Source organism: Acromyrmex echinatior, chromosome 2 (assembly GCF_024713525.1).
Source record: "Acromyrmex echinatior isolate Ae372 chromosome 2, ASM2471352v2, whole genome shotgun sequence".
In the NCBI taxonomy this organism is placed as follows: Eukaryota; Metazoa; Arthropoda; class Insecta; order Hymenoptera; family Formicidae; genus Acromyrmex; species Acromyrmex echinatior.
The window spans coordinates 17480572-17508192 of record NC_141853.1 but is presented as its reverse complement, the minus strand read 5'-3'; the positions used below and the strand labels follow the sequence as shown (position 1 = coordinate 17508192).

Sequence of the window (27621 nt, the reverse complement as noted above, 5' to 3'; positions counted from 1 at the left end):
CACGGTACAACCGAGTACAATATGAAGGATATAATAGCAAATTGCTGGTCTGATATCTTTGAAAATCAAGGACGAAGAACGGCGACGACGACATAAAATCATGTACCATAACGCGAATGAGAGAAGTGCAAATTACACGATCTACGCGTGCGATCGTTTCGCAAATTTTCTGCAAAATAATTAAGCTTCTCGTTAACAATATCCGACTCGAAATCGATATTACGTTGCAGTTTAGGATCGCACATAATTAGCACCCTCATCATGCGGCCTTCGCGAGGAATTGAGCCAAACAGAAAATAATTTCCGCTCTGCGGCCTGATTGCGGACCCCGCGGCGGAATCCGAGATTCCCGTAACGAGTTCGTATGGAAATTTCAAATTGCTAACGATACCTACGTACGACACGTACGTACCGCGTATGGTATGCGTATCATCCGGATGTGCCGTAATTAGATTAGATTTACACAGAATAACTCGCGTGTTTACATTTCCCACCGGTGTAACGCAGAACTGTGCCACTCGCCCCGTTATCAATTTAGTCATACGACAGCGTACACATTTCCAAAGATAAACCGGTATCACGTATAATTCTCTTTTATATTGCATAACATTGTTATGATATAGCCGAAAGAAACCTAGATGCGTAATGTGTGTGTATGTGTGTGTGTGTGTGTGTGTGTGATGAGATAATATTATTTCGCTAAAAATATATTTTAAAAATCAAGAAAAGGCATTGAGTTTGCATAATAAACGTTTTCATAAATAATTGGATAACTAGATTAGAAATTAGGCGACAATATAAACTAGATTAAAAGTTCTTCTAAGATGCATACTAATGCAAACTCATAAAGCTCACCGTGAAGTTTCGAATAATCTCTCGGAAACTTTGAAATTCCCTCAAAATTTTTGCAAGTTTAATTATTGGGAACAAAATTTGGAATCTTTTTAGTGTTAGTGAGTTTAGCTAATGAAAACTATATCGAGGCGAAGATGAGTACGAGAGAGAAACAGTTCTGGCCAGATAATTTTCTTGGATAGGACAATTACAAAGTTCTGCTCCCTGGAGTTTCATAAAATACGCTATCGGGAAATCTTCCGGTGTGGCTCCTCATTAAGTTTCAATCGGCCATTAAATGTATCGGTACTGCATGATCTACGTGTATGTACGCATGCATTATTCAATGACCGCCCTAGCAGGAGTAACATAACTCGTTTCATCCCGTACATAATTAACGAACGTACTGACCCGCGGAACTTTCAGGTCCGCAAAAAGAATTGAAAGAATTGCGGTCAACGTAAAATGATAATCGATGGATGGAATGAACGCTGATCGAATCCTAACAACGCGAGTCATTCTTAATTAAAGCGACTGACGAATTTATTTCAATGCGCCTAGATCAAAAATAATTCTAATCGTAACGTTTGCTGATAAACAGAACTGCCTTTTAATCGCGAGATATCCGAAAGTTACGATCAAAATTAAGGTACAACAAATTTTTAATTTAATAAAAATAATTATGTATCTTATGTGCTATACTTATGTGAGATATGACAATATTTGACAGAAATGCCCAAATGTACAAACATCATCATTAACTCATTGATTTTTACACTTGCTAGTAAATCTTATTAAATTTGACAGCTCAGAAAAATTGAATGATACAACAGAAAATCCTAAATAACATAAATATTAATAAATAGACTTTCTGCTCTTTTTAACTAAACCTCTTTGCATCGTTTATCTTTTTTTCTCCAACATTGAGAGAAGAAAAAAAAAAGAACCATGCAAGAAGTTCAGCTGAAAGAACAGACCTATTCTCTAAATTTTTTGGAGTAAAATCTTGCTCTAAGAGAGTAGAAATACAGCCATTTTTTGAGAAGAATGAAAATATTTCACTTTCTGAAAAAGAATAACAATTTTCACTTTTTTCAGGAAGTGAAATATTTTCACTTCTCTCTAAAAATGACTATGTTTCCATTCTCTTGAAGTAAGATTTCACTAAGAAATTTGGACAATAATATTAAACAATATCAGTTTATACTCTTAAACATATATCGTTAAGAATTGAAATTGAAATAAAACCTTACGTAAATCACAAGAATATCAGTATCATCCAAAATAAAAAAACAAGTATCTCAAAATCAAGAGTTATTCATTGAAAGGAGATACATCTATATGCGGTACAAATATGTTAGATTAGAGACATATTACATGAACATTATAATTTGCGAATATATTTGGTACATTTACACGAATTCCCGACGTGCATCACAACATACGCCTCGAATACTATCTGTAAACTTATTTTACTAATATTCAATAAAGTTTTCTAATATTCGGAATAAGGCATTAGCATTATAAGCAGCACACGTCATCTGTAATCGATAGAATTCAGTATCTGTAGACTCCTTTTATTGTCATTTATTCAAGAAATATAACAAATGCTAGTATATTTGTAACGCTGAATACTTTCTATTATATGCACGGGATCATACGGGAAGTCTTGTACTTCCTAAAGAAAAATATTAAGTTTCCGCCAGTCAAATCGCTTATTCATCATTACCTCATATATTTTATATTTCGTGCTAATATAAACCGGGAAAAATACTCCTTATTAATATGTACTCGAAATTTTCATTTACAAACTAGTGCAAAAGAATTTACGCGATATATATTTAAGAATGTAAGTAATTCAAATAATATGCTATCTGATTGTGAGTGTTTATAATAACCATTATTATTTACAAGACAACTTTTACATGAAATTGCTCATAAAAAACTCATAAATACAAACGTCATTATATCCTAGTATTACTAAATAAAACTAATGTCATTCGGCTTGCCTTTTAAAAAACGTTATCTATGCCACGAGCAGTATTTTTTTCAATGATCATCGGCACCATTACGATAAATGATATACGTAATATGTCACTGCAAATGTGCATTATCGTTTGTCGGTGCTATTAATTTGTATAACGTGACAAGATAATGCGTTAACGTAAGGCGATCCTACAATGTGTGATATGACATAATTAATATAACGAATAAAAGCAGTTGTTCATAGATAGTTGTCACGCATGCGAAAATATGAAGGAATTCATAAAGTTTGCACAATATAGCGGATGGTAAAAATCATAGATGACAGCGAAATGAATCGACGTAAACTGAATCTGACAGATGATATATTTCATATAATAAATTTGATTATTAACGGTTTATATTATGATATTAACTTCGTTAAACTGATTCAAGTGGTTTATGCATGTAGCGCACAATCTTTATTCATTCGCTTATAATTAATCATATCTTTCGAAAGATTATTCGGCTGATGTATAATTACAAATTAATATAAATTATTCCAAAGCATAATTAAAATGGATAAAGTAGGCAATTGAAATAATATGAATTCTTTGAAATATAAATAGCTGTAATATAAACTTATTTATTGAGTTGACTACGATTTTCTATTATTATAAATACAAATATAATTTAATGAACAGAAATCAAAAGACAGTGAAATTAAAATATAAATAATATAATACATAATTACAAATTGTGATACAAAATTATAACGAGAAATTATTACGAGAAGAGACAAAGAGAAACGTAGTTTCTCCGGAAACATTTATTCGGCATTATTCGTTGACATCAGACATCTAAACAATCGTAGATTAACCTGCTTATCGGCGTAATAAGCGTATTTACAAGTTTACAAATATATAGATCAGAGAAGAGAGATCGCTTGAAAGTCTTCCTCCACGGTTCAATACGGTTTATTTAATAGGATATTTTCGGATGAAAACGGCTTCCTCTAACACACATGATCCGTGCATTTAGTGCATTTGCGCAAACACGTGTGCATGTGTGAGGCAAACGCGTGATGTCAATCAAAATCTACGCAAAATTCGACCTTTCTCTACCAAATATCGAATATCGAGTTGTTTGTATCGTGTAGTATTGGGCGGCCTTTTTACATGTCTATAAATAATCGCAATTGTTGCAATTGCAAGTTGTAACAAACGTTAATATTACACGTAAGCAGATGGAATATATTAGGTGTTGGAATTAATTCGTAGCGTTTTACAAAGTATTTATAAGTTTTAAAAGTACTTTCATTAATGTATTTTTTAATGCTCATGTGAAATAAATAACATTCTTTCATTAAAAAACGCTACGTATTAATTCCAACACCTAATATATCAGTACGACAAATTACAGTACAAAATAATTAATGATTGTTGATGACAAACTATTGGAAATTATCGAGTTTCAAAGTTTACATTAGAAATAAATCTCAACAGATATTTTAAGATTTCATAATGATGCATACTATATAATAATAACAATTTTATTTTCATTCTGAATTGCATTAGTAGTTGCGTAAATAAGATCAATATATTAAAATTTTCGAAAAAGTTTTACCAAAATTAATTATTTATTCTAATCGTGCTCAAATCCATTAGCAATGAAAAAATGTTTAAGAAGAACTAATATGTCCCTTTCGTATCTCTGTCAAGTTAGCAGAATCAAATAAGCAGAATCGAAAAAGCTATTGAATTATTTTAGTACTAATTATCTACCGTTATCTTTCTTTTTTTTTTCTTATGATTCTGCTAATTTTATAGTAGGTTAGCAAAACCATTTCTTCTAAATAATATGTGATACAAAGTTTATACGTTTTATAACACAAATTAACACAAAATAAACATTAAATAATTCATTAAATAATTCTTTATTGCAAGTCTGCTTATTTAGTTCTGCTAACTAGAAAGGTTTTACTTTCATGATACAAGAATTATCGATGAGAATGAGAAGTGAATATCAAATAACGCACTACGGTTTTCTTTGTATTGTATTACTGATGACACATTCAATTAACATATTTCCAATAGCTTCGCACCTTTTTCAATATAATTGAGTGCAAAAATGGCACAGTCTTCTAGTATAATATTTACACCTAAATTATCTTATCATTTTTATCAGAGACACACATCTTGCAAACTATGCAAAACTACCTAGTAACATCTTACAGTGCCATTCTATAAATATAAACTTCGAGGACATCATATCAGCGATGAAGTCATGGCGAAAGAAGATCCATTAGCGATCGATTAATAATAGCCGCGACTTCGTTAAAGTCGAGATTCGCGCATCGTTAATACTCGAGGCTTTCGAGACTTTACCCTTATCGCAAAAGGCGATTTAATTCCAACCGAGTTCTTAAAGCATAAACATCGTAATAAAAAATACCGTAATGTAAAACAGCAGGCGATGTATAGGGAAAAAGCGTAATGATATTTATATTAATTTAGTAACGACAACAAGATAATGCCTCGAGTTACTGTATTCGCGTTCACAAAAACGTATAATACGTACACGCAAAGAACGGTTACATAAAAAAGCTAGATACAGATCTGAAAATAATTTTGTTAGACTATTACAATAATTATGTAGGAGCTAGTTGTTAGAATATCACTTAAACTAGTTGTTAGAATATCAAAATATCACTTTTTGTAGCATTGCTCATCATATCTGAATTTTCCACATAATTGTTTTGATGATTAACGAGAACATTTTCAAATTTATAATATAATTTATAATAATTAGCTAAATTTTTATTTTTAGATACTTCAAAAATCGTTCTTTCCATGCAAGAGCGCTGCGATGATAAATTCCATCGATAAATTGTAAAACAAGATACGTTATCTATTACCGCATCAATAGAAGTAAATCAGAGAATCAATAGATCAATCTGAGGAACACGAAGTTAATTAAGCTCCCTATCGGGCGAGTCGCTGACGATATTATTCATGTCCATATATATATACAACTCACTTTTATTTCACAATAATTCATTAGATCGACGATCGATTGTTCTGCAATGAAATTACGAAACTGCCTCAATAGGATTAACTATGCAAGTACAACTAACGAAAAATTATGCAATTAAATGCATGTAGTATTTTTATAACGTAAATAAACGTTATGATCTGATCGATATTTTCATTATTTGGAATATAATGAAACTGTGTCATTGGAAGATAAAAAAAATTCTCCAACTAAGAGACATTATCTTAAAAATAGCTTCTTCAATAAATTTGGAAATAAATTGGTAAAATAGATTTTCAATTTCCTGCGATTTTCGTACATTTTAGTAAAAAATTAAATTAAAATATACACTCTGTTAAATTCATAATATTAAATTATACCTAATTTTTAATAATTTCGACAGGATATCACAGCTCTCCTATTCATAATGTTATTAATTATAACAATATTTACCTAGAACAATAGAGTTAAACAATTTAACCCAAGAAAATGTATTAAATTTGATTCAAATTTCATTTATTTACTAAGTACATAAATTAATATAAATACTGTTTACTTTGAAATTAATCACAGAAATGGATCGATTTACATTTAGAAGTCACATACATATAAAAATTAAAAATAACAAAATGTAATTTTTAACTTAAGAGATTGAATTGTCATTGATCCTTTAATATTTAACAGTGAAGTTGATATCCCAGATAAAAATTTTCGAGAACAAAGAAAAAAACCCTATAAAAGAAAGATTTATAGTGAACGTCTTCAAAACGTCGATAACGTCCTACAGTGATAAATAGTCACATAGTTACGGATTAATTGCCGTAATAGGACAACGCGGAAAGTTAACAGGTCACTGCATCACTGCATCATGGCCGCTCTTATTTACATAGATATTAAATATCCTCTTAGCTCCCATTATAAACTATCCTCATGGTCGAGCTGACCTCGTACAACTTAAACGCTGCTTTCATTTAAGATCAATCCCAACAATTTGAGTTTAAAAATGTCATATAATATGAGCGAATAGACATTAATCTTCTCGGGGACTACAATTTCGAAAAATTAGACATTTTGTAAACTGAAAAGCATGTATTTAAATTATTTGAAATATTATATCAGAATATTTTATAAATTATATAAATTTATTATATAGAATATTTAATAATAATCCATGGCAATAATCCTCAAAAAGTGATATAATTTAAACATCACAAAAAATAATTATTAAATTATATTCGATTAAAAAAGAAATTTTGACGAATGAAAATTATTTCATCTTTCAACTAACGTTTGGCTTGATTTTAATTTAACAAAATAATTTAACACTCACGATAAAAATAACTTAATAGAATGATAGATTAAATTATAATTATTTAATATACTATTAAAAGTTAAAAATCTGCTACGAAACATTTCGAACAAAAAATTATCATTTTCAAAAACTTAAATACATATCTTGTATTGTATTTATTAAGTTATCCGAAATTCAATGTGTTTTCTAAAATCTGAACTATCCAGGATACAATTAAGTAATAAGATCTTACTACTTTATTTGAATTAGAATCTTATTTCTTTATTTATAAACAAATTTTTATTTTTCAAATAAAAATTTTATTATCAAGATTTCAAGTTAACAAAAAATTTCAGCAAATGTTCAACCTCAAGTTGCTTCAGGAATCTGTTATTTAGATATTTCTTCAATGCTATATGTATTTTTTCTATATTCTTCAAAATCCTATAACTCAAATCCTATAACTCAAAATTTTTTTTATATCACCTATTTTCCATTCTGTTATCATTTTTGTCTAAACATTTTTTTCCAGGCTAAAATATTTTTTAAAAAATTTAAATGTTACAATTTAAATTTTATTTAGCAACTGTGAATAAATATAAATATAAATTTTTACTTCAAAAATAGAAAACTGTTTAAAAATACATGAAAATATCAGTTGTTCGGTTATCAGAGACAATTTGCAATAGTTACTCAATCTACAATACAAAATACTTTTTCTGAACGAAATGTTTCGTCATTTCCTGTTTTTCTATATTATTTTTTATAATTTTAGAATTTCAATTTTGCATACATAATCCTTTTATTTCAATGCATTTTTAAGATTTTTATCCATTATAAAATTCTATCAATGGATATAACGTACAAAAAACATAAAATTATAGAAATAAAATTTAAAATATATATATATATACAATTGGAATAATTTTCCTTCTTTATTTTGAATTATATTTATCATTTAACGTGAATTTTTTACTTTCTAATCCAAAATTTAATTATAAAAATATATAAGAACAAAATTCTTCGTCAAATTTAAAAAAATTTGTTACACACAATCGATATATATTAGGTGTTGGAATTAATTCGTAGCGTTTTACAAGTGATGGGAAGTACTTTCATTAATGTATTTTTTAATGCTCATGTGAAATAAATAAAATTCATTAAAAAACGCTACGAATTAATTCCAACACCTAATAATAAAAAAGAAAAAAGAACAAATAGGGAAATAAAGATGGCGCTAATTACGCTGATGTAATTGCGTGAGATGTAATTAAATTAAACAAAAATCGAAATAATGAAAAGTCAATAGCACGAGTTCAAAAAACATCGATGTTTCGCTCCAATTTTGGTTCTTTTCAGAGACAAAATAAAAGAGATAATGAGCGAATAAGGACATTATGTAATACTGGAATGCAAAATCATCGTCAAAATAGGTAAACAAAAAAATTTATGGAAAGAAATTTCTATATTTACTATTTTATTATATCTTTCAATTTATCAAAACCCTTTTTTTGTAGCTTAATATATTCATGTAATTATTCTGTTTACCAATACTTATATCGCGTCATGCATAGCCAAACATTCTACAGACGTTATGTAAGTCAACACAATTGTTGCGTATACACAAATAATATACACAGAAATTAAATGTAATTATAGAAATTAAACGTAAAATATAAATATAATATATATAATACGCAAACATTCAATCTTCAAATAAAGCTCTTTGATGCTTTACCGATAAAAATGTTTGCGTGTTGCGTATTTTACATTTACATTGTTTAATTTCTACAATGTATTATTTCTACGTACTAATTGCATCAACTTATATTGACAATCCATTTTTTCAATGGTCTTGGAGGTATAATTCTTATTAATTGTAACATCGACGTTACACATAAAGAAATATGCTGGTGTTATACGGAAAGAAACCAGTCGGATACACGCTTCGCAAATTGCCTGCCAATTATCCCGGTTCTTTCGTACCATCTCGAGATGGATCGATCTACAAGCAAACGCGTGCGTTTCCGTACGCTGCGATATCATCGAGCAGAGAAGAGAAAAAATTTCCAAGTAAAAGATTGGATACCATACGTTTGGTTCGCCATATTTTTCAGGATCTGCTTAAGCTAGAATAAGATAGATTATGCATGAGATAGAATGAGATATTCATTCCATCTCATTCTATCTTATGCATCTATTTTATTCTATCTTAACCAGGCTTAAAAATATGACGGACCAATCAGAAGTCGTCTAAACGGTGTCGAATCTCTTACTTGAGAATCTCTAGAAAGGAGTGAATTGTAATCATCTTAAAAATGGATAAGGAACTGAACAGATCTTCGAACTCTAGATATGTTTTCAGGATTCTACACGTATCTGCGTTTGCAATAAGCCAGCGAAGCGATAATTCAAGAGAGACGAATTCCTTTGAGGAATTCAAACACGAGGAAGTCTTCAATCTTCAACGTCGTGCAAAATCTCGCACGAAATAACGTCAAATCGAAAAGACAAAAACGTCAAAGACGCATCATAGAGAGGCATTTATATATAGCGGCGTACACAATAAGATTTTAAGGAAAATTTAAGCTTTAAAGGGATTAGAAAGTTTGTTTTGCCGATTGTGTAAGACTTGCACATATACCATTTACATATCATTGGGCGGTATTCATAGTTCTTATCTTATTAAAACCATCTTAAGTAATGTCTTAAGATGTTAATACAGCTTTCTTGGTTCATGACATCTTAAGACGATACCTACTTAAGATGATTTTAAATATAAGATGCAATTACGAATACCAGCTTAAGACGTATCACTATACACTACTATTTCAATATCGTGCGCACACATACGTACACTGAAAGAAAATGATATATCAACAGCATTATTATTATTTAATTGAAAATGATTTTTTTAATTAAGTAACACTATTAATGAAACAAATATATCATGCTCTTGTTTTTATAAAATTTTCTTTGTTTCATTAATATCTATTGTTATTGTATGTGTATATGTGAATCAATAAAATTATTTTCAATTAAAATAATACTGTTAATATAACATCATTTTTTCCGGTGTACAAATTTTCTAACTAATCTTTCATATTAGATCTAAAGCCTAATTCTAAGAACTCAATATTGTTTGTTCGTATAATCTCTAGTCCAAATCAAAATACATATACAAAGTACATAAAATTCAACAATATTGATATATTAGGGAGCGTCTCTTAAAAGACACTCCCTTATTTCTTGGAAATTGACTGTTGCACTTCATTAAGATTAATAAAAATATAATCTGTTTAGATAATTAAAAAAGTAATAACTCATAATTCATATATTTGTGCTTGTTTCTATACAAAATCAAATTATACAGTTACAAAAATAAAATTTTTATGATTTGTCTTTTGCAAATTGCGTAGTTTAATAATGGCTATATCAGGCTTGTCCAATTTGAACTTCAAAGCCAAAATGCGAAACTATCGACCCAAAGAAATTCAATGTAGATAAGATTTCGGGAAATGTAAAGTATTGACACGCATCTGAGTAACACTTATCAACATCTTACAGTAACTGAAATTTTAAATTAAATTTTTTTGCATTGATAGCGTTACGTTTTGGCTCCAAAGTTCAATTGAACAGGCCTAATATAGATATATGAACAAGCCTGGACTATATTATTGGTAATATTACATCGTTTTACATGTTTGCAGTATGCTAAATTAGTTTTATTTATATTATTTTCTTTTTCATTTTTTCATATGGTTTTATTTAAATATAAAATAAGAGTGAAGCGTAAACCGGCATACTTATCTGTAAGACACACACACACACACACACACACACACACACACACACACACACACACACACACACAAACCATAAGCTAATATAATCTTTATAATATTGCGTTATAGTGTCCAATAGCCATATCAGAAGATATACTTCTGGGAAAATCTTAAAAAAAAAAGTATAGCAATACATGTTATTTCTTACAGAATAGCATAAAGTATGCACATAAATTAATAAAAAACGTTTTACATCAAAAGGTAAAAAATTCTAAAAAAATCTTATATACATTCACTTATAGATATTTTATACAAGTGACTTGCGAAAGAAAAAAAAATCGAAAGTGTGTGAAATTACTGTGTCAATTTCGAAGTCCATTTTGTCAAATACTTATTTTTATTTATCTTACAAAGAAGTTAAGTATTGCAAAATTGTAAACAGTATTACAAAAATTACTGTGTTATCAAAAGAAATTTTTTAATTTATACTTATGTTTTTAAAGCTTTAATTTAAGAAATATTAATATTATATTTTACTAAAAATATTAATATTTCTAAAGTTTTAATTTTACTTGTTTAAAACATATTATTTAAAAACCAAAACTAGTGTGTCGATATATCGATGACCTTCTTCTACATAAAGCAAATATTATTACAAACTAACGTCAGAAGCTGATAACAAAACTATAATTTTTCAATATTTTTAGTGTAAAGTCGTGCAGTTTAAAATACTTACTTCATAAAAAATGATTTTTATATCTGTGTAAAAGCAATTAGAAAAATTTGAAAAATAATTGATAAAAACAAACGACTTTAGGATTCCTTAAATTTTAAGTCGTAAAAAATTGACCAATTATAGTTCGTCATTTTTTCTACATACGATTGTAATTAATCAATTTTTTTACGACTTATACTCGCTTCAATAGTTTAATTTTGATCTCAATTCAATTAATTTCTTTTTCTAATGCCCATTTCCAATTTATTTTAATTAACTTTAATCTTGATTCAATTGTCTCTTCATCTTTTTCTAATTCTTAGAACTAAAAAAAGATTAGGAGTAAGTTGAACCGAAATTAAATTAAACTTAATTCTACATTGGCAGAAACGGGTATTGAATCATTAATGTCCATTTCTATCAACGTAGATTATCTTTAATCTTGGTTCAACTTACTCTTTGTCTTTTTCTAATCTTTAGAATTAGAAAAAGACGAAGAATGAGTTGAACCGAGATTAAAGTTAATCTACGTTGGTGGAAATGGGCATAAGTCTTAAAATCTCATTGAAGATGCTCCTTAAGATCGGTTTAAGCATAACATTTTTTTTTTCGCGAGTTTAGAAATCTCGCGTATATCATATTTTATCGCGTTCAGCAGATATATAGTTGTCGCGACGGCAGATAGGAAAGCCAGGCGAGAGCGGCGAAAACAGTAGAGATTTATTCCTAATCCCGATGTCGGCTTGGTACGCGCTCCAGCTTAGTAGGACAAAAATATCCCCGATGGAAAGACGCGTTCCTTTTCTTTTGAAAACACGCGCGAACAGCTGACGAAAATAACAAACGCGACACGTACAGATACAGACACTACTCCAAACGTCACCTTCGTTCTCGAGGTTCTCGAGTGATTGTTTAATTACTCACCGATTCGTCGCGTCACATCGACCGTCACGGAGAGAATACTCAACTGTGAAAAAACGTGACGTTCCGTCAGATATTTGACAGATAACTAGTAAATCCCGGGTGCCGGCTTTAAATCGCGGCAACAATCAGCTACTCTCGGGGCGCGTAAACACGACACCTGCCGTATACACGGGGACAAAGGCGAAAGGCGGTAGGGGGCCGTTTTCTCCAGATCGCCGCCAGATCAGATAAGATCGTGGACGAGCGCGAAGAAGAGTGACGGGGAAAGCGGAGGAGCCGGACCGACCGATGGCGAAGCCAAATCAAATGAAGCCGAGATGAAGCAAGCCTAGCGAGAACGGCTCGCGTACATATGGGAACATACATATATGAAAGTTCCACTCACCTAACCTTCCGACGTTGACGGTCCTGCGGCCGGTTTGCGCAGCGCGACGCGTACCGTCCCAGACTTGCGGCACGCAGCAGGCGAGGACGCGCGTCCTTGCACGCGCCCGATGCGGGATGCACGTATCGGGGAGCACGCACGAGTTACGCGACGGCGGAGGCATCAATGGATAGTAGGAGAGACGCGTGAGTTAACGGTACGTCTTGGCCATGTCGGGAGAGGAGCGAAAGGGAGTGGGTGAGAGGGGCTGAAAGGGAGGAAAACGGAGAAAGAGAGCGAGAAGACGCGAGAGTGGGGAGGGAGACGCCGCGCGCACGCAAACGCACGCACTGAATTGCGCGGCTGCGGAGAAGAGACTTCCAAGACTATCGACACTTTCGACATTTTGTACCTCACCCATCATCCGCTGACGATCGCGTCATTCTTCGATGACATATAGACGAAAACAAACTGTGTTTTATTCTTTTTCTTTTCTTTCCGACGTTCCTACGTGAACCACAACACCATACGCACCGATGCACTGTGATATTTACAGCTGCTGCTTTTCATCACCGAGAATGTATCAGTGGCGCCATCGCGCGGCTATCGGTGAAAATTGCATACATATGGCTTGGTCGATAAATTATCTGTATATCATAGATAATTGCAGAATTTCGTATTATCGACGTGGATGTAAAATATTTAAACCGATCGATAACATAAATATCTAAATAATTATTTTTATATATATATATATATATAAAATGCAACGTTATATTTATACAAATGCTTCATAAATAAACATGTATAATTTACACATTATGGTGAACTATCGCTTGGAAACACCTAATTATGAACTTGTAACGTGCTAATTTTTTCGCGTTCATTTTCAAAATTTCAATTTTTTTATGTGGTAATAAATATTAGAAGATTCTAATAAATCTAACATTACATTGTAAAACATGAAATTTTTAAAATAATAAAATTGCAAAGCTGGTGAAAACCATTTTCAAACAACTGTAATATCGGACAACGTCCATACCACGTTGAAGGCACCAGTTCTCGTCCGATCACTGAAGTTAAGCAACGTTGGGCACGGTTAGTACTTGGATGGGTGACCGCTTGGGAACACCGTGTGATGTTGTCTTTTTTTTTTCTAAATTGTAGAAGATTTTATAAAGTTTACATCGATTATACTATCTTTTTGAACACGTAATACTATTTATTATTAAGTAATATTTTAAATATATTCTTAGAATATTAAACATTTTAATAATATATTTAATAATATATTTTATTAAAATTATAATATATAATATTAAATTATATTCCGGAAATAATGAATGGTTATATGTACACTCCTAATAATATTATAATTAAAAGTAATATTATTTAATGTTACTGTAATATTGTATGAATTAAAAAGTATTACATTATAATAACATTTATTTTAATTTGTGAAACTGTTACCTCAGTTCAGTTCAAGATTACGATTAAAGACTGAAAATGATTTTGGCGCGTAGAACTGAACGTTGCAACCGCACTAAACGTGGCGCAACTTCGTCGTGCGTTCACATTTAATCCTTAGGGCACACCTTAGTTTTGGACATCTTTATTACACACGTTGAGTCATTCGTGTTCTGGATTAATTTTCATTACTTTTAGAAGTATATAAAACTTCGAAGCATGAATATTCCGTTTTGGCATTGATAGGCCTGGTTTACCTGGCATCACCTATATTTTCGAGCGTTTAGGATTATCGTAGCAGATCCATTTTTCATCGTTAGTCATGATACGATGCAGAAAACCCTTCCTTGTTGTCGTTGAAGCAGCATCTCGCACGTGATCAAACGTCTTTCTCTTTCAATTTGTTTGGCACCCAATTTCCTTCTTTTTGCACTATTCCCATTGCATGTAAACGTTTTCCAACAGTGGATCTATCAACATTTAATTCTTTTAACAATTCATTAAATGATCGACATGGATTTTCTTCGAGTGATGCAATTCTGCATCTTCAAATTTTTTCGATGCATCTTCGCGTTCTTTGCCACGTCGAAATCACCATTGTTGAATAGCCGAAACTATTTTTTACAAGTAGTATTCGATAAGCATGCTCGTAGATATCCACGAGCAAACGATATGTTTCCGCAACACTTTTCTTTAAAATGAAATAATGGAGTAAAACTTCCCGCTAAAATGTTACTTTTTTGAAATAAATTCCGACATTTTCAGTTCAAAAAAGTTACTCTTGTTTATGCTCCGAATGAATGCCAACTACTGGACTCAAAAGCTTGAACACACACCATGGTGTTTTTTACAATATTTATTAATAATGAACTAGCTCAAGATCTTTTTTCTGTTAAAATTATATAAACGTCAAAAAAGTGGACACTTAAGATGGCTGCCATGACGTACATCCGTCCGCGGATATAGCTACCCTTATTATTGATACATTCCCTCCTGTTTCTCTTTACTCTTTGGCCGAGTCCAATATATTTCCTTTCGAAGACGCGCAGCATGCGCAGCTTGATGGAAAAGAAGGATTATCTCCACTATGGCGCGCAAACAATCTGTAGTTATCGTAGACCTACGTGATAATTCTTATCGCCCTGATTGGTCGCGAGCCCCGCCAGTCCTTCTTGCAAGTCGCGAGTCGCGATAGCCTTTATCCTTTATCCTTGCGCGCGGAATATGACTTATGGGATCTACAATAGAAATTGTAGCGCTCATAAGGTCTTAAGTCGTAAAAAATTAATTTTGCAAAGAGTGGTCATCCTTTATAGTGTCGCTTTAGTCGCTCCTTTTTTAGCAATCATATGTAATGAATTCAGCGATAGGATAACAAGCTCATAAATAGGATATTAGTTGAAAAAATTCAAAATGGTATCACTTGCGTATTATCCCTCCTCTGAGTGCCTTCGCGCCACCGATCTGTGTCCTCCATCTTCTTCCATGCTACCAGTTAAGGTGATAAGACAGTTAGTACAATGATATTCATATACAGTAGGTGCCAATTGTCCTACATAAACTCGCAAACAACAATAATACCTCACAGAACGCAACAAAAAGAATCGCTCAAAGATATGATAAGAGCAGACACGTCCAAATGCCGCGCTGCTTTGATCAGGTCAGATGATGAAAAATGTCACGTTACATAAAATCATATCAAAACATTATTAAAACACTAAGATGCAGACAGGAGACTTTACTTATCATGAAATATTGCATTTATATAAAAATAATTAATATTAATAAGTATTTTGTAATATTTAGAAATATTAAAAGCATAATATCAAGTATTATGTAAAGTGGACACTACGATATTAAAAAATATTACATAATATTCTCCAAATATTATAATAACATTATTTTAATTTGTTGATAATGTTCATATAACATTTTAGGAATATTTTGCGCTTGTAGGGTTGCAGTAATATTTTAATTATTTTAGAGGATATAGAAATATTGCTGCAATGTTTTACGAAATATTATAATCTTTTAAAGTAACATTGCCGCTATATTTCGTGTTATAGAGGTACACATACCTACAAAATAATAAATCATAAAATTAATATTGTATCCTAGCAAAATGATACGCCATTAAAGATGTTATTTTGACGTCAAAATGATAAAAAATAACTAAGCTTGCTGATATGTGTTTTATAAGCTAAATTTTAAATAATGCAAACTTTTATTAGATTTCATATTATTGCATTTTTTTGGAGGGAGAAGGAAGTCGATAATGTCAACCTTCTTCAATTATATCAGTTCCTTCTGTCGATAATAGATTTATTTGCTACTAATTTTTATACGTTTAATCTTTCTTCGTTTCCCCTCTAACGTCTTAAATATAAATATATACTTCGTAGTGCAAAAAATTTAATACTCTATATCGCTATAAAAAGAATAAATTGAAATCGACAGCGTATATTAATTCCCTATATTGCAGATGGCAGTAAAATACGGAAACAATTGTCAATATTTTCATAGTTGGTCATGATAATTGACAACTCTTGAGTTTTCGTTCGCGACGTCGTTCGCTCGTCGAGGGACGTCGCGTCTGTGTCGGTTTTTATCGTCAGTATTATTATGCACGATCGTTATTCCGGTACGGTGCGACAGGAAATATGATAATCACCCATATGGTCTAGGCTGTTTGATAATAACATGCTACTAATATATGATAAGCTGCGCAAGTCTGCAAGCTACTTTAAAGTGAGACTCGCCAGACGAATAATCGTCGACGGATCGCGAGGGGTTTACGACAGCGAGAAAACGCAGGAGGTGACACATGTGTCATCGTAAAGTAACCTAACGATCTTTCTGCTTGGCCTTCGCGTTCGCGAGTGTCCCTATTTATTTTCACAACGGTGTGTAACGAGAATCAGGTACGAGTCCTATTTTATTGAATGCTTTATTGATATCCGATATTTCCTCAACATTATTTTGTACGTATCACTTTTACAATCTTAGATAACACGTTCAGTTAAATGTTAAATAATTAAAATATACATTTTATAATGTATTAAAAAAAATTATTTTTTTATATAATAAAATTTTTATTAGAATTATAGTTTATATTTATATTGATGTGCATTGTGTTCTTATATGTTGTAAATAAAAAATTGTTTTATCTCAGTTATCAAAATAATGCATTGTGTGTTCATTTTATTTTATGATTTACATGCTATATTTATGATTTCTATGTTATTTTTATTATACTATGCATTGTTATATTCTGAAAAATGTTTTTATTAATGTCTTGTAAATTAAAAAGAAAATGCTTATTTGTGATTTTAAATTTTTGTTGCACAGCTAACATGATTGGAATATATCGCCTGGGATTATATTTATTATTATTCGAAAGCTGCATCGGCGATTATGCCAGGTGGAACGTACAATTGTTGTGTCCAGATCTATATCAGCGAGTGTTTACAAGTTATTTACCTCGTGGAAATTTGACTGGTGGGACTTACACGAAACAAACTCACTTGTCCAACTTGCAAGACTGTGCAATGGCCTGTTGCAAGAAACCTTTGTGTAATGTAGCATTTATGTACAATGGTACATGTTATCATGTAGAATGCGAGAATTCCATGGTATGTGTGCCATTATACAGACCTGAATTGGCAAATGATAATCCACCGAGCATGGTATTGGTCAGACCTGTAGAGAGTAACAAAGTATGGAGTGATATATTGGATCAAGTCAATGAAGACAATGCCGGGTAAGCAAAATTAAATAGTTTAATTCAAAATTAAATAGACTATCATTAAACAATTTTTTTCCCTCTGAACAATAAATAATAATTTATTTATTCCTTTAATGCATCATGTATGTTTAGAACATTGAGTACAGATGGCACAGAGCAAGATCAAGTACTGTTTAACGAAGCAAGCAGAATCAATATTATCAATTGTATAGATCAATCGGGTTGTCTAGATAATGAAATTTGCGTAAAACATGGAGATACCGATGTTGGAACTTGTCAGTGTCCTTTAGGCTTCAAGCGGACTATTGCTGGTATGTTTTACTTTTACTCATTTGTGTAATCTAAAATTGATTGTATTTTTAATGATTTATATCTGCTGTAGGTACTTGTATAATGATAGATGAGATAGACACTGGTGACCTTGGTGTAACACAACAAATAAAAATTCCAACTATGAAAGAAACCAGCACGTCAATTAAGCCGACTATGAAGCAATTAGTAGTCTCGGCAATTTCTAAGGAAGTGAGATTACCGGAAAACGAAGCTACGTTGTCTGCGTATACTGTCCCTGCTGAACGAGGCAATCAACATTATAATTACGTCTGGAGTTTGCTTAGTCAACCAGAGGGACACACTGGAACAATGACAGATCAAAATCGTGGTACTGTTAAATTAAGCAATTTATCAGAAGGCTTGTACACGTTTAAAGTAACTGTAAGCAGTCCGAATGCTTATGGAGAAGCGTATGCCAATGTCAGTGTTTTACCTCGTAAGTTTTTTAAAAAAAATTTTTTTTTTACGAAGTATTGATTTTTTTTAATCTGAGATTTTATTTTAGCAAAACGTATCAATCAAGCACCAATTGCCATAATTACTCCTGCTTCGCAAATTGTAAAATTACCAAATACAGGCGCGGTCTTGGATGGTTCGAGTAGTAAAGATGATGATCGTGTTATCTCTTATCATTGGGAATTGCAACAAGGTCCGATTGGATATCAGCCTAACCTTGTGGATACACCTACGCTTCAATTAAATAATCTTATTGCTGGCAATTACACATTCAAGTTAGTACTAACTGTGTTACCGCTAATATAATTATACAATATGCTATTATAATTATTAAACCGCTATATTAAACTGCTATATTAAACCATAACCGATTGACATATTGATTTCTTCTTTATTTAAAGAAGAAAAAGAAAAATTTCTTACTATACCGATTGGCATGGTAAAAATGAGCCTTTAGAAATATTATAATTTTTATATAAAAATATTAATAATTTTTATATAAATCCTCTTTATATAAATTATTTTTACAGATTAACAGTTGAAGATTCAAATCACGTTACAAATTCGACAAGTGCCAATATAACTGTCTTGAAAGTGACTGACTATCCTCCTAGTGCAAACGCAGGCCAAGATGTTATCATTTATCTACCTCAAAATACATTGACGCTTAACGGTAATTTAAGTACTGATGATCGAGGAATAGCCAATTGGGAGTGGACCAAGAGTCCATCTGATCAGAATAAAGCGGTAGATATGCAGAACACAAGAACACCTTATTTACAATTATCAAACTTGGAGGAAGGAATGTATACATTTGTACTTAAAGTAACAGACGATTCCGAGCAATCTTCCATAGCGGAAGTGCATGTCTTTGTGAAACCTCCAACGAATAAACCACCAAAGGGTAGATGTCGTTTTTGTTAATTAATATTTCAAATCTATTAAATTTTGTAACTACACAGTGATAGAAAATACTTAACAATTTAAAATGTACCACTTCTTATGTTTCAATTAATTTTGTTGTAGCCGATGCTGGTGACGATATAAGCATAGCATTACCGACAACCCGCGCTGTTCTGAATGGCACAAGAAGTAAGGATGATATCAAAATTGTCTTATATCATTGGGAGCAAGTAAGGTACAATGTATCTAATTAAATTACATCTTACTATATATATATATGCCATGTATCTTAGATTTAAAAATGTATCATTCGTGTTACAGCGGGCCTAATAACGCTGAATTTGCTACAGTTAATGAATCCGTCACAAATATTACAAAACTAACTAAGGGTGATTATGTATTTAAATTGACTGTTGTTGATGATAATGGAAACGCGGATTCGGATACGGTTAATGTAAAGGTAACACAAAGTAAGTAGTAAGTGTCTCTCAATCATATTATATCGTGCGATGTATATAACAAATTTTATTCCCTAGATAAAAATGCACCTCCGAAAGCAAACGCTGGTGGCGATCAAGTTGAGACGGCACCGATCAGCGCGTTAATCATCAATGGATCGCAATCGAGCGATGACTTAAGGATAGGACAATGGCTGTGGACCAGAGATCAATCTAGTCTTGCGATTGGCACTATAGTTCAAAATACAGATAAATCACCAGTCTTAATGGTAAAATTAAAATCAATTCCATTTGATTGTGTACACAATATGTATGCACAAATATATATATGCTTATGTTGTCTTTTTTTATAGCTAACAGATATAGTTCCTGGTCGTTATGTCTTTCGATTAAAAGTAATGGATGATCAAGGTCTGAGCAGTGAAGACACTGTGTCAGTAATTGTGAAACCCGGTTAGTATTGACTAGAAAAAAATATATCACCATTTTGTAACGCGATAATTTAAAAATTTAACTTCTCTTTCTATTCCATAGATCCGCAGTTGTTGTACTTGGTAGAACTAACGCTAAACATTGGGGCTAGTATGTTAACTGTTTCACAAAAAGATTCGTTGGTAGTGAAACTGCAAATGTTGTTGCGAGACGAAGCTTCGATTGTCGTACGAAGTTTGAGAGCGGAACCACACACTGGAAAGGCCGTCTTAATATTTTACGTGGAAAAGAAGGGAGGAAAAACAATATTACCAGGTCCAGAAGTAGTCAAAAGACTAAAAGAAAAGTTACTACAAGATTCTGGTCTTCTACAACTATCAGTTGCTAACATAGATACCGCTGTATGCCAAAATAATTGTTCAGGTATTATATTGAAAATATAAAATATTAAAGTACAATATAAAATATGCAAAAATTTTATGTAAAAACTAAAAATTATGTAAAAATGGAAATAAAGGTAGATTTCTGTTTAGGTCATGGTGTATGCGATCAAGAGACAAGACAATGCTTATGCGAAGCATTTTGGATGCAGAATTTAATACAAAAGTATTTTGGTAACGGAGACTCTAATTGCGGTATGTTTTTTTCTTTCTATTTACCAATATTATTTAATACACAGCGTCTCAATGATCTCAACGTATCTTTTAAATTACTTTATGTACATTCTATATTTTATGTGCACTTTTTAACATAGCTTACACATTTTATTCTACATTATATTTTAATCCCTTTTCTTTTTTTCAGATTGGAGCATTTTGTATGTGATAATAGCATTGCTATCATTAGTTATATGCTGGGTTGGATTTATTTGGGGTCTTGTTTGCTTGTGTCAGAGGATATGCGCTGGTAGAAGACGTTTGCTTCGGCCTAAGAAGAAACCACCACGTTATTCTCTGTTACAACCAGAACCAGAAGATGATAGCAGTGCATGTATGTAATTTTCTATTACTCAATTTGTGCTCATGAAATGACAGTAATAATCAGTGTTTTGAATTATTTGTCATTATCACTGTAGAGTTTTTTTTTTAATGTCAATTTAGATGAAAAAGTATTAAAACTATAAAATTTTATTATTTAAAATATTTTATTTTACTGTTTCTTGCTCAAACCATTTTAAGAATTATTCTTTCAAATATTTGAATGTATTCAAAAATATTTGAATATATATCACATGTTTATTTATTATAACTATTAAGTTATAATAATTTTCTTTTTGTATACAGTTTCAACTCACAAGATGGTATTATCAGAATCTGACACTGATTCTGATGATGTTTTGTTTGAACATCGTAAGAGTAAAAGCGGTAGTCATGTAAGAAACGGTAAATCTCGGAATGGATTTATCAAAGTCGGTCCTCGAGTAAAGACATGAGGTAATAGCGAATTAAATTCATATGTTAAAATATAGTAATCAGTATATTTTATATCTAAATTTTATCAAGTTTCAGAAATGATAGTGGTACAAAGATAAATAGTACACAGTCGTGTCAGTTTGGCCAATCTTGAAATACTAGTCATGAAGGTGTCAGTTGACATATGTACCTTATGAAGAATGATCGCCTTCAGAATCGGTATTGATAACAATGTTCTAAGAAGGTAGATAGATTTTAAGTATTGTTTATAGATATACGATATTAATAATAATGTCACATTACTTAATTCGTCTTAAGTATTATTAATCAATTTTATTCTGTACTTATCATGTGATTCTAACTGCGCCAACGATTGCTGACGCGATAAAAAGCAGCGTCACGTAATCGTCAACCTATTTGAGAGCTTGTCTAAGTATTATTATGGCCTTAGAAAGTACTTCAATTAAAAAATCGATATGTATAATAAATACTGTATGAGGTCTGTATGTCATTTATATGTACTGCTTACTCTTTAATATATAACATTGCCGATCTTATTTTTACACTACATGGATACTAAATAAAATTTATTATCCATATCTATATTTTATTATTTATTCCTCGCATACACCTACCTTTCAAATAGAAAAAAAATTATTACTTAAATTAAAAGTGTATTGCTTTCAATATTATTTATAAATTATTTATAAATAATTCTTATTCACTCAATTAAAAAAAATCTTATCTCTCTGAAAGAATTTATTATATTAAATGAGAAAATCTCTTCCTAATAAATTGTTACATAAATATCAAGTATTTTTATTCATTTCTGTGCTAGCAAACGATTTGTGCAGAATAATAAATTTTTTCCACATTTTCTCGAGATAATCTCAGATATTAAAGATATAATTTCGCAACTGGAGAGCAGCGAAGATTTCGCATTTCAAGACAAGTTCCATGCGTTTGGCTCATAGCCTATATTTTAAAGTTATTTTTAACCCACTACGTTGTTGCAGAATGAGTTTTAAGTAGTAGGAAGACTTCGTGCGGCCCGTTAACTTATTCCTTCGTATCTCCCATCAATTGTACTTTAATTTTTTGGTGAGTAATTATTGATTGAGATTTTGATGTTGAAAAAAAATTACATATTTATTGCAGTTACTCTCATTACAGTTGCATTTTTAACGTAATCGATGGATTTCGTGAATTGTTCGGCGAAACGCTCTTCGAAAAGTTGCTGCGGTCGCGAGACTACGGTAGACAGTGAGCTTGGAAGCTGCGATCATATTTACGCAAATTTGGTCGAATGCAAGAGCAAAGGTATAAATACTGAAGATTTCGTTCATGTTGAACCAATGATGATAGCACCGAACAAACGGTGAGCGATGCGATCTTTAAATTAAAACTTATTAATGTATGATATATGATTTAACATATAAAGTCTCTTTGAATCGAGAGAGTTAAAATGACAATTATACTATGTAAAACATCAATCGCCCAACTGATGTGAATAGAATTTTTAAAACTTTTTTTATTTTTACAATAACTATAAATGTCCTTGATTATTTTCAGTAACGAAGATTCCAGAAAAAGACGTGCACCTTCACCGAATTCGAATGGTTTTGCATACCAGTCTTCCCCCGTGTTCACTCGCAACAAAATAGACAATGAACTCGAAGATCTGAGAGAACCGATGCATTCTTCATATAGGTTGTCGCACGATGCAGCCTTCCAATGTCCCAGATGTGGGCAGAGAATGGAGGAACCTAGACTCCTTCCTTGCTTGCATCCTATATGTTTATCTTGCGTTTACGAATTGATGAGCAAGAGTAAGTGGCGAAAGAAAAATTTGATGTCAACAAAGGGAAATTCAATTCAATACTTTTAATAATAATAATATTAATGTAACTGTTATAATCGTTGACTTTTGATTTGTTATGAAGACATATTGATGAGAATTATATCCTTGCAGTTCCTTCAAAGAGCGAAATACGAGATAAAAATCGAATTTACACACAACCCGATATTTACGAAACGTGTCCGTTATGCGACTCGCATTTGCCGAATGCTAATTCCGCTGTACCGCCACCGCATTATCTCTTACAACATCGTTCAGTTATGGACACCGTGCGACGTAAACTGGTCAATAGAGTACTTTGCGATACCTGCACAGACGAAGTTATGGTACAATCCACGACGATCTATAGATATTATTATTGCTTTAAAATTTTCATTTTATCATAAAGTAGAAATGTTTTATATTATTTTCCGCATATTATTCTTTTAAGGCACTCATACAGTGTTCAACGTGTTTGCGCAATTTTTGCTCGGAATGCGGCAGGCAACATGAACAACAAAATATTGCGGAAGCAAGAACAATTAAACATTTAATGAAGCCACTATGGGAGGCTACTAAAGTACGACGAACGATTTTATGTCAAATACATCCAACGCACGCTTTAAGATTTTATTGCATCGCGTGTCAGCAGGTTTACAAAAATTTTTCCTTCCTACATATACTTTTTAATATTGCATTATGTATACAAAGGAAATGCAATCGACTTAAATAATTAATACTTTCATTATTGAAGTCATACAAATTCTTTTTCATTTACTATACTTAATGACTTACTATTTTATAGGGTTTATAAATAAATAATATATTTTCAGGTAACGTGCAAGGAATGCATGTGGAGTATACAGCATAGAGGTCATGCTAATGAAGATGCTATTGGAGTGGGAAAAAGAGTTGGTATGTACTTAGCAACAATGTTGCAGAAAGCAAGGATGTATCTAAATAATCTATTAATTCAATACAACCACGACATATTTTCAACTAATGATCTTGGAGAAGCACACAATGTAGCCAAGATTTGCAAGTACGTTCAATTATTTATGAATTAAAATATAAATTCTGAAACATTGTATAATGAGTTTTATACAATTCGCATTTGCACAGTGTATGATTTATATAAACTTCCAGTTTTGTAATATAAATCTATAGATTTAAAACTTACTACGTAATGTTTCAAAATTTATAAATGTTTTTTCATATATATAATAAAAGCAGCGTTCGATGTGTATAAGACCACGCACAAATGTGCATTCGCGCACTAATTCTTATTAGTGTTACTCTTATTAGTCTTATTAGTGTAGAATACTGTAATATAATTGTCATGTGATTAATAGGATAATGGAAATAGTAAGCGAAAAAGACATAATTGTCATTTGAGGTACAAAGCATACATTCCAAAGCTCTTTGACTGAGACACAAACCGATTAGAATTATTAAAATAATTATAACATTTGAATATATTTTTGTTAATACAACATTAAACAATATTGAACAAGAAGCAAGTTATGTCGCGACTGATGTGTTTTGAAACATGTTATGTTTAAGTTTAGTTAAATATAGTACGAATATTTGTAACTAATAATAAATACAAATGTAAATAGCACCTGATTTTATGTATGTACCTTATATATATGTAAATATATTGACAAAGAAATATATAAAAAATATCTACAATATAAATTAACATAAATTAATTTATATATGTGCATTAATTTATATATATATATATATATATATATATATATATATTAGGTGTTGGAATTAATTCGTAGCGTTTTTAATGAAAGAATGTTATTTATTTCACATGAGCATTAAAAAATACATTAATGAAAGTACTTCCCATCACTTGTAAAACGCTACGAATTAATTCCAACACCTAATATATATATTATATATATATATTTGTGTGTGTGTGTGTGTGTTGTGTAAAATTGATATTAATTCATATACATTTCGTTGTCACATACATTTCATCTAAACAGCGATAAAATTAAGGTAAGACAAGCATAATATAAAAAATTCCATATTTTCTCTATCTTTCTTACTTTTCTGCTTTTTTTCGAACAGAGATGTTCAATAATCATTTACTTTGTTAAGTATTACTGCATGATTTAAACTATTAAGTTTAATGATCAATATAAGCTGTTGCAAAACAGAATTTAAATATTGATAAGATTACCTTTTTTGCTTTAAATAAAAGGTCTGTTTTTTGTGTCTAAACTAATGTACACTTTTGGAACTTAAAGTGAGAAGTATATATGTTTTGTATTTAGCGAAAACAAGAAAGAGAATTCTAGTATAGTCTAATGCAGGAATAAAATAACATCTAAAGTTTTATACAACTTTTAATCAGAAATTTCTCAATAAGAAACTGCTATTGTGTATGAAATTGTTTCAAAACTTATAAATCCAAATCTCAATTGATCAAACATATACATATACTTAATCTCTTGAAACAATTTCATATTTTTTAAAAATCAAGGCATAATTGAAAACATTAATTTTTTTTAAACTGGAATATCTAAATTATATTTATACACAAAGATATATTTATTAATTTATTAAGACTTACAATATAAGTTGATGCATAGTTTTTCGTATAATTAAGCAACGTCCATTACGTAATATAGATCCACAGCAAGACCAATGATTAAAGCCTGGATGTCCAATATGTCCATGGCCACAACCTTTGTAACCACCTTTATAAAAATTAATTTATCTTTTATCTAATTGTTTATGTCTAAATTGTGAATAGAGCCTATTAAAAATTGCTCTTTTTGTAAATGTATTACAATACTATAGAATTAATATTATAAAAAAATTTGTTTTTATGTTTTATTCCGTAGTTCTATTTAAAAATTTAATTTTTGAAATTATAATCCTTACCAGGCATGGTGCCTCTGCAGCCACAAATAATTTCTTTCTTTCCACCACTGGAGCAAAATGTACAACAATGATAAATACCGCTATGTGTAAACCTCGAAGCTGATAATCTCGTATTTTTATACCAATATTCTACAAAAAGAATATAATACATATAAGTTTTCTTTATATATACATAAAATTTATTCTATTATGCGTCGTAAAGAAAACTCATATATATCAAGTACATACCGTTTTCTTTATCAGACGTTATATTTGTCACACCTAACTTTTTTAATCTTCTCACTATTATTTCAGCAAGCGATAGTATTTCTATTTCGGAACCATCAGCAAGCAAATCGTTTAATAATGAAATGGCATCTAGAAGATGTCGTGCTTTTTGTAATCGTTCAAACTCTTGAATTCTTTCTCGAGCCTGTTTCATGTGGAGTAATACGATTTTATAGTCTCGTAAATTTAAAACATCTGTATTATTCTCAAAGTATCTGTATAAAGAAAATTCTTATTTATTTCAAGCATCCCTTCAGAGCTTCACATCTGTATCCTTAAAGATAGTAATTATAAACATTATATAAACATTAGATGTAAACATTCGATAGTATAAAGGTCATTTAAATGGTAAAAATATTATGAACTATTTTTCTTTTATCATATGTAAATATACAAAAGCTATGATATTGCTCGATATAATGTACCTTGCGTTTTTGTCATGTGATATTCATTTTTATTTAAACATTTCGTTAAGTATTATTATTTACGTATATGAATG

General features: G+C 30.9%; 3 protein-coding genes and 1 non-coding gene across 9 annotated transcripts in view; 3 read left to right on the top strand and 1 right to left on the bottom strand.

Moving 5' to 3' along the window:
* The window catches only part of fdl (fused lobes), a 45165-nt gene extending 31873 nt beyond the window's left edge, over positions 1-13292 (bottom strand). For 2 of the 3 annotated variants that reach the window (XM_011051863.2, XM_087403710.1), the window contains exon 1: positions 12930-13292. The gene's annotated coding sequence lies outside the window, so the exon portion shown is untranslated. Of the gene's footprint in view, positions 1-12544 lie in introns of all 3 variants that reach the window. The other variant, XM_011051864.2, reaches the window with a different exon arrangement.
* Positions 13293-13936: 644 nt separating this feature from the next.
* On the top strand, positions 13937-14055 carry LOC147910567 (5S ribosomal RNA). The gene has a single exon (XR_015544317.1). It is a non-coding gene; the product is annotated as a 5S ribosomal RNA (ribosomal RNA).
* Positions 14056-16882: 2827 nt separating this feature from the next.
* Positions 16883-22713, top strand: LOC105143493 (dyslexia-associated protein KIAA0319). Of its 2 annotated transcripts, none has more exons than XM_011051859.2 (15): positions 16883-17296; positions 17724-18135; positions 18253-18431; positions 18503-18889; positions 18959-19184; positions 19440-19813; positions 19936-20047; positions 20134-20282; positions 20349-20539; positions 20624-20723; positions 20805-21125; positions 21236-21337; positions 21507-21692; positions 21986-22135; positions 22211-22713. In XM_011051859.2, exons 2-14 carry the CDS (start codon positions 17729-17731, stop codon positions 22132-22134), a joined length of 2883 nt encoding a protein of 960 aa, XP_011050161.2. In that variant the 5' UTR covers positions 16883-17296; positions 17724-17728; the 3' UTR covers position 22135; positions 22211-22713. The 2 variants fall into 2 exon arrangements, with proteins under 2 accessions (XP_011050161.2, XP_011050160.2); XM_011051858.2 differs by having other exon boundaries at positions 22205-22713.
* Positions 22714-22854: 141 nt separating this feature from the next.
* LOC105143491 (E3 ubiquitin-protein ligase TRIM45) lies at positions 22855-27256 on the top strand. 3 transcript variants are annotated; one of them, XM_087403267.1, is made up of 8 exons: positions 22855-23215; positions 23288-23492; positions 23687-23943; positions 24087-24298; positions 24403-24603; positions 24785-24993; positions 26600-26679; positions 27174-27256. In XM_087403267.1, the coding sequence occupies exons 2-8, from the start codon at positions 23308-23310 to the stop codon at positions 27251-27253; spliced, it is 1224 nt and encodes a 407-aa protein (XP_087259393.1). In that variant the 5' UTR covers positions 22855-23215; positions 23288-23307; the 3' UTR covers positions 27254-27256. The 3 variants fall into 3 exon arrangements, with proteins under 3 accessions (XP_087259393.1, XP_011050157.1, XP_087259392.1); XM_011051855.2 differs by lacking the exons at positions 26600-26679; positions 27174-27256 and adding an exon at positions 25304-25570; XM_087403266.1 differs by lacking the exons at positions 26600-26679; positions 27174-27256 and adding an exon at positions 25304-25570 and having other exon boundaries at positions 23273-23492.
* Positions 27257-27621: the final 365 nt, after the last annotated feature.

Excerpts from the sequence above, each read along its gene's own strand:
- LOC105143493 (XM_011051859.2), top strand. The coding sequence starts at position 17,729 with ATGATTGGAATATATCGCCTGGGATTATATTTATTATTATTCGAAAGC. Across the intron at positions 19,814-19,935 it reads AACGAATAAACCACCAAAGG|CCGATGCTGGTGACGATATA; the intron begins GTAGATGTCGTT and ends ATTTTGTTGTAG. Across the intron at positions 20,540-20,623 it reads ATAAATCACCAGTCTTAATG|CTAACAGATATAGTTCCTGG; the intron begins GTAAAATTAAAA and ends CTTTTTTTATAG.
- LOC105143491 (XM_087403267.1), top strand. The coding sequence starts at position 23,308 with ATGGATTTCGTGAATTGTTCGGCGAAACGCTCTTCGAAAAGTTGCTGC. Across the intron at positions 24,604-24,784 it reads ATTGCATCGCGTGTCAGCAG|GTAACGTGCAAGGAATGCAT; the intron begins GTTTACAAAAAT and ends ATATATTTTCAG. Across the intron at positions 26,680-27,173 it reads TGTAACCACCTTTATAAAAA|AACCATCAGCAAGCAAATCG; the intron begins TTAATTTATCTT and ends TTTCTATTTCGG.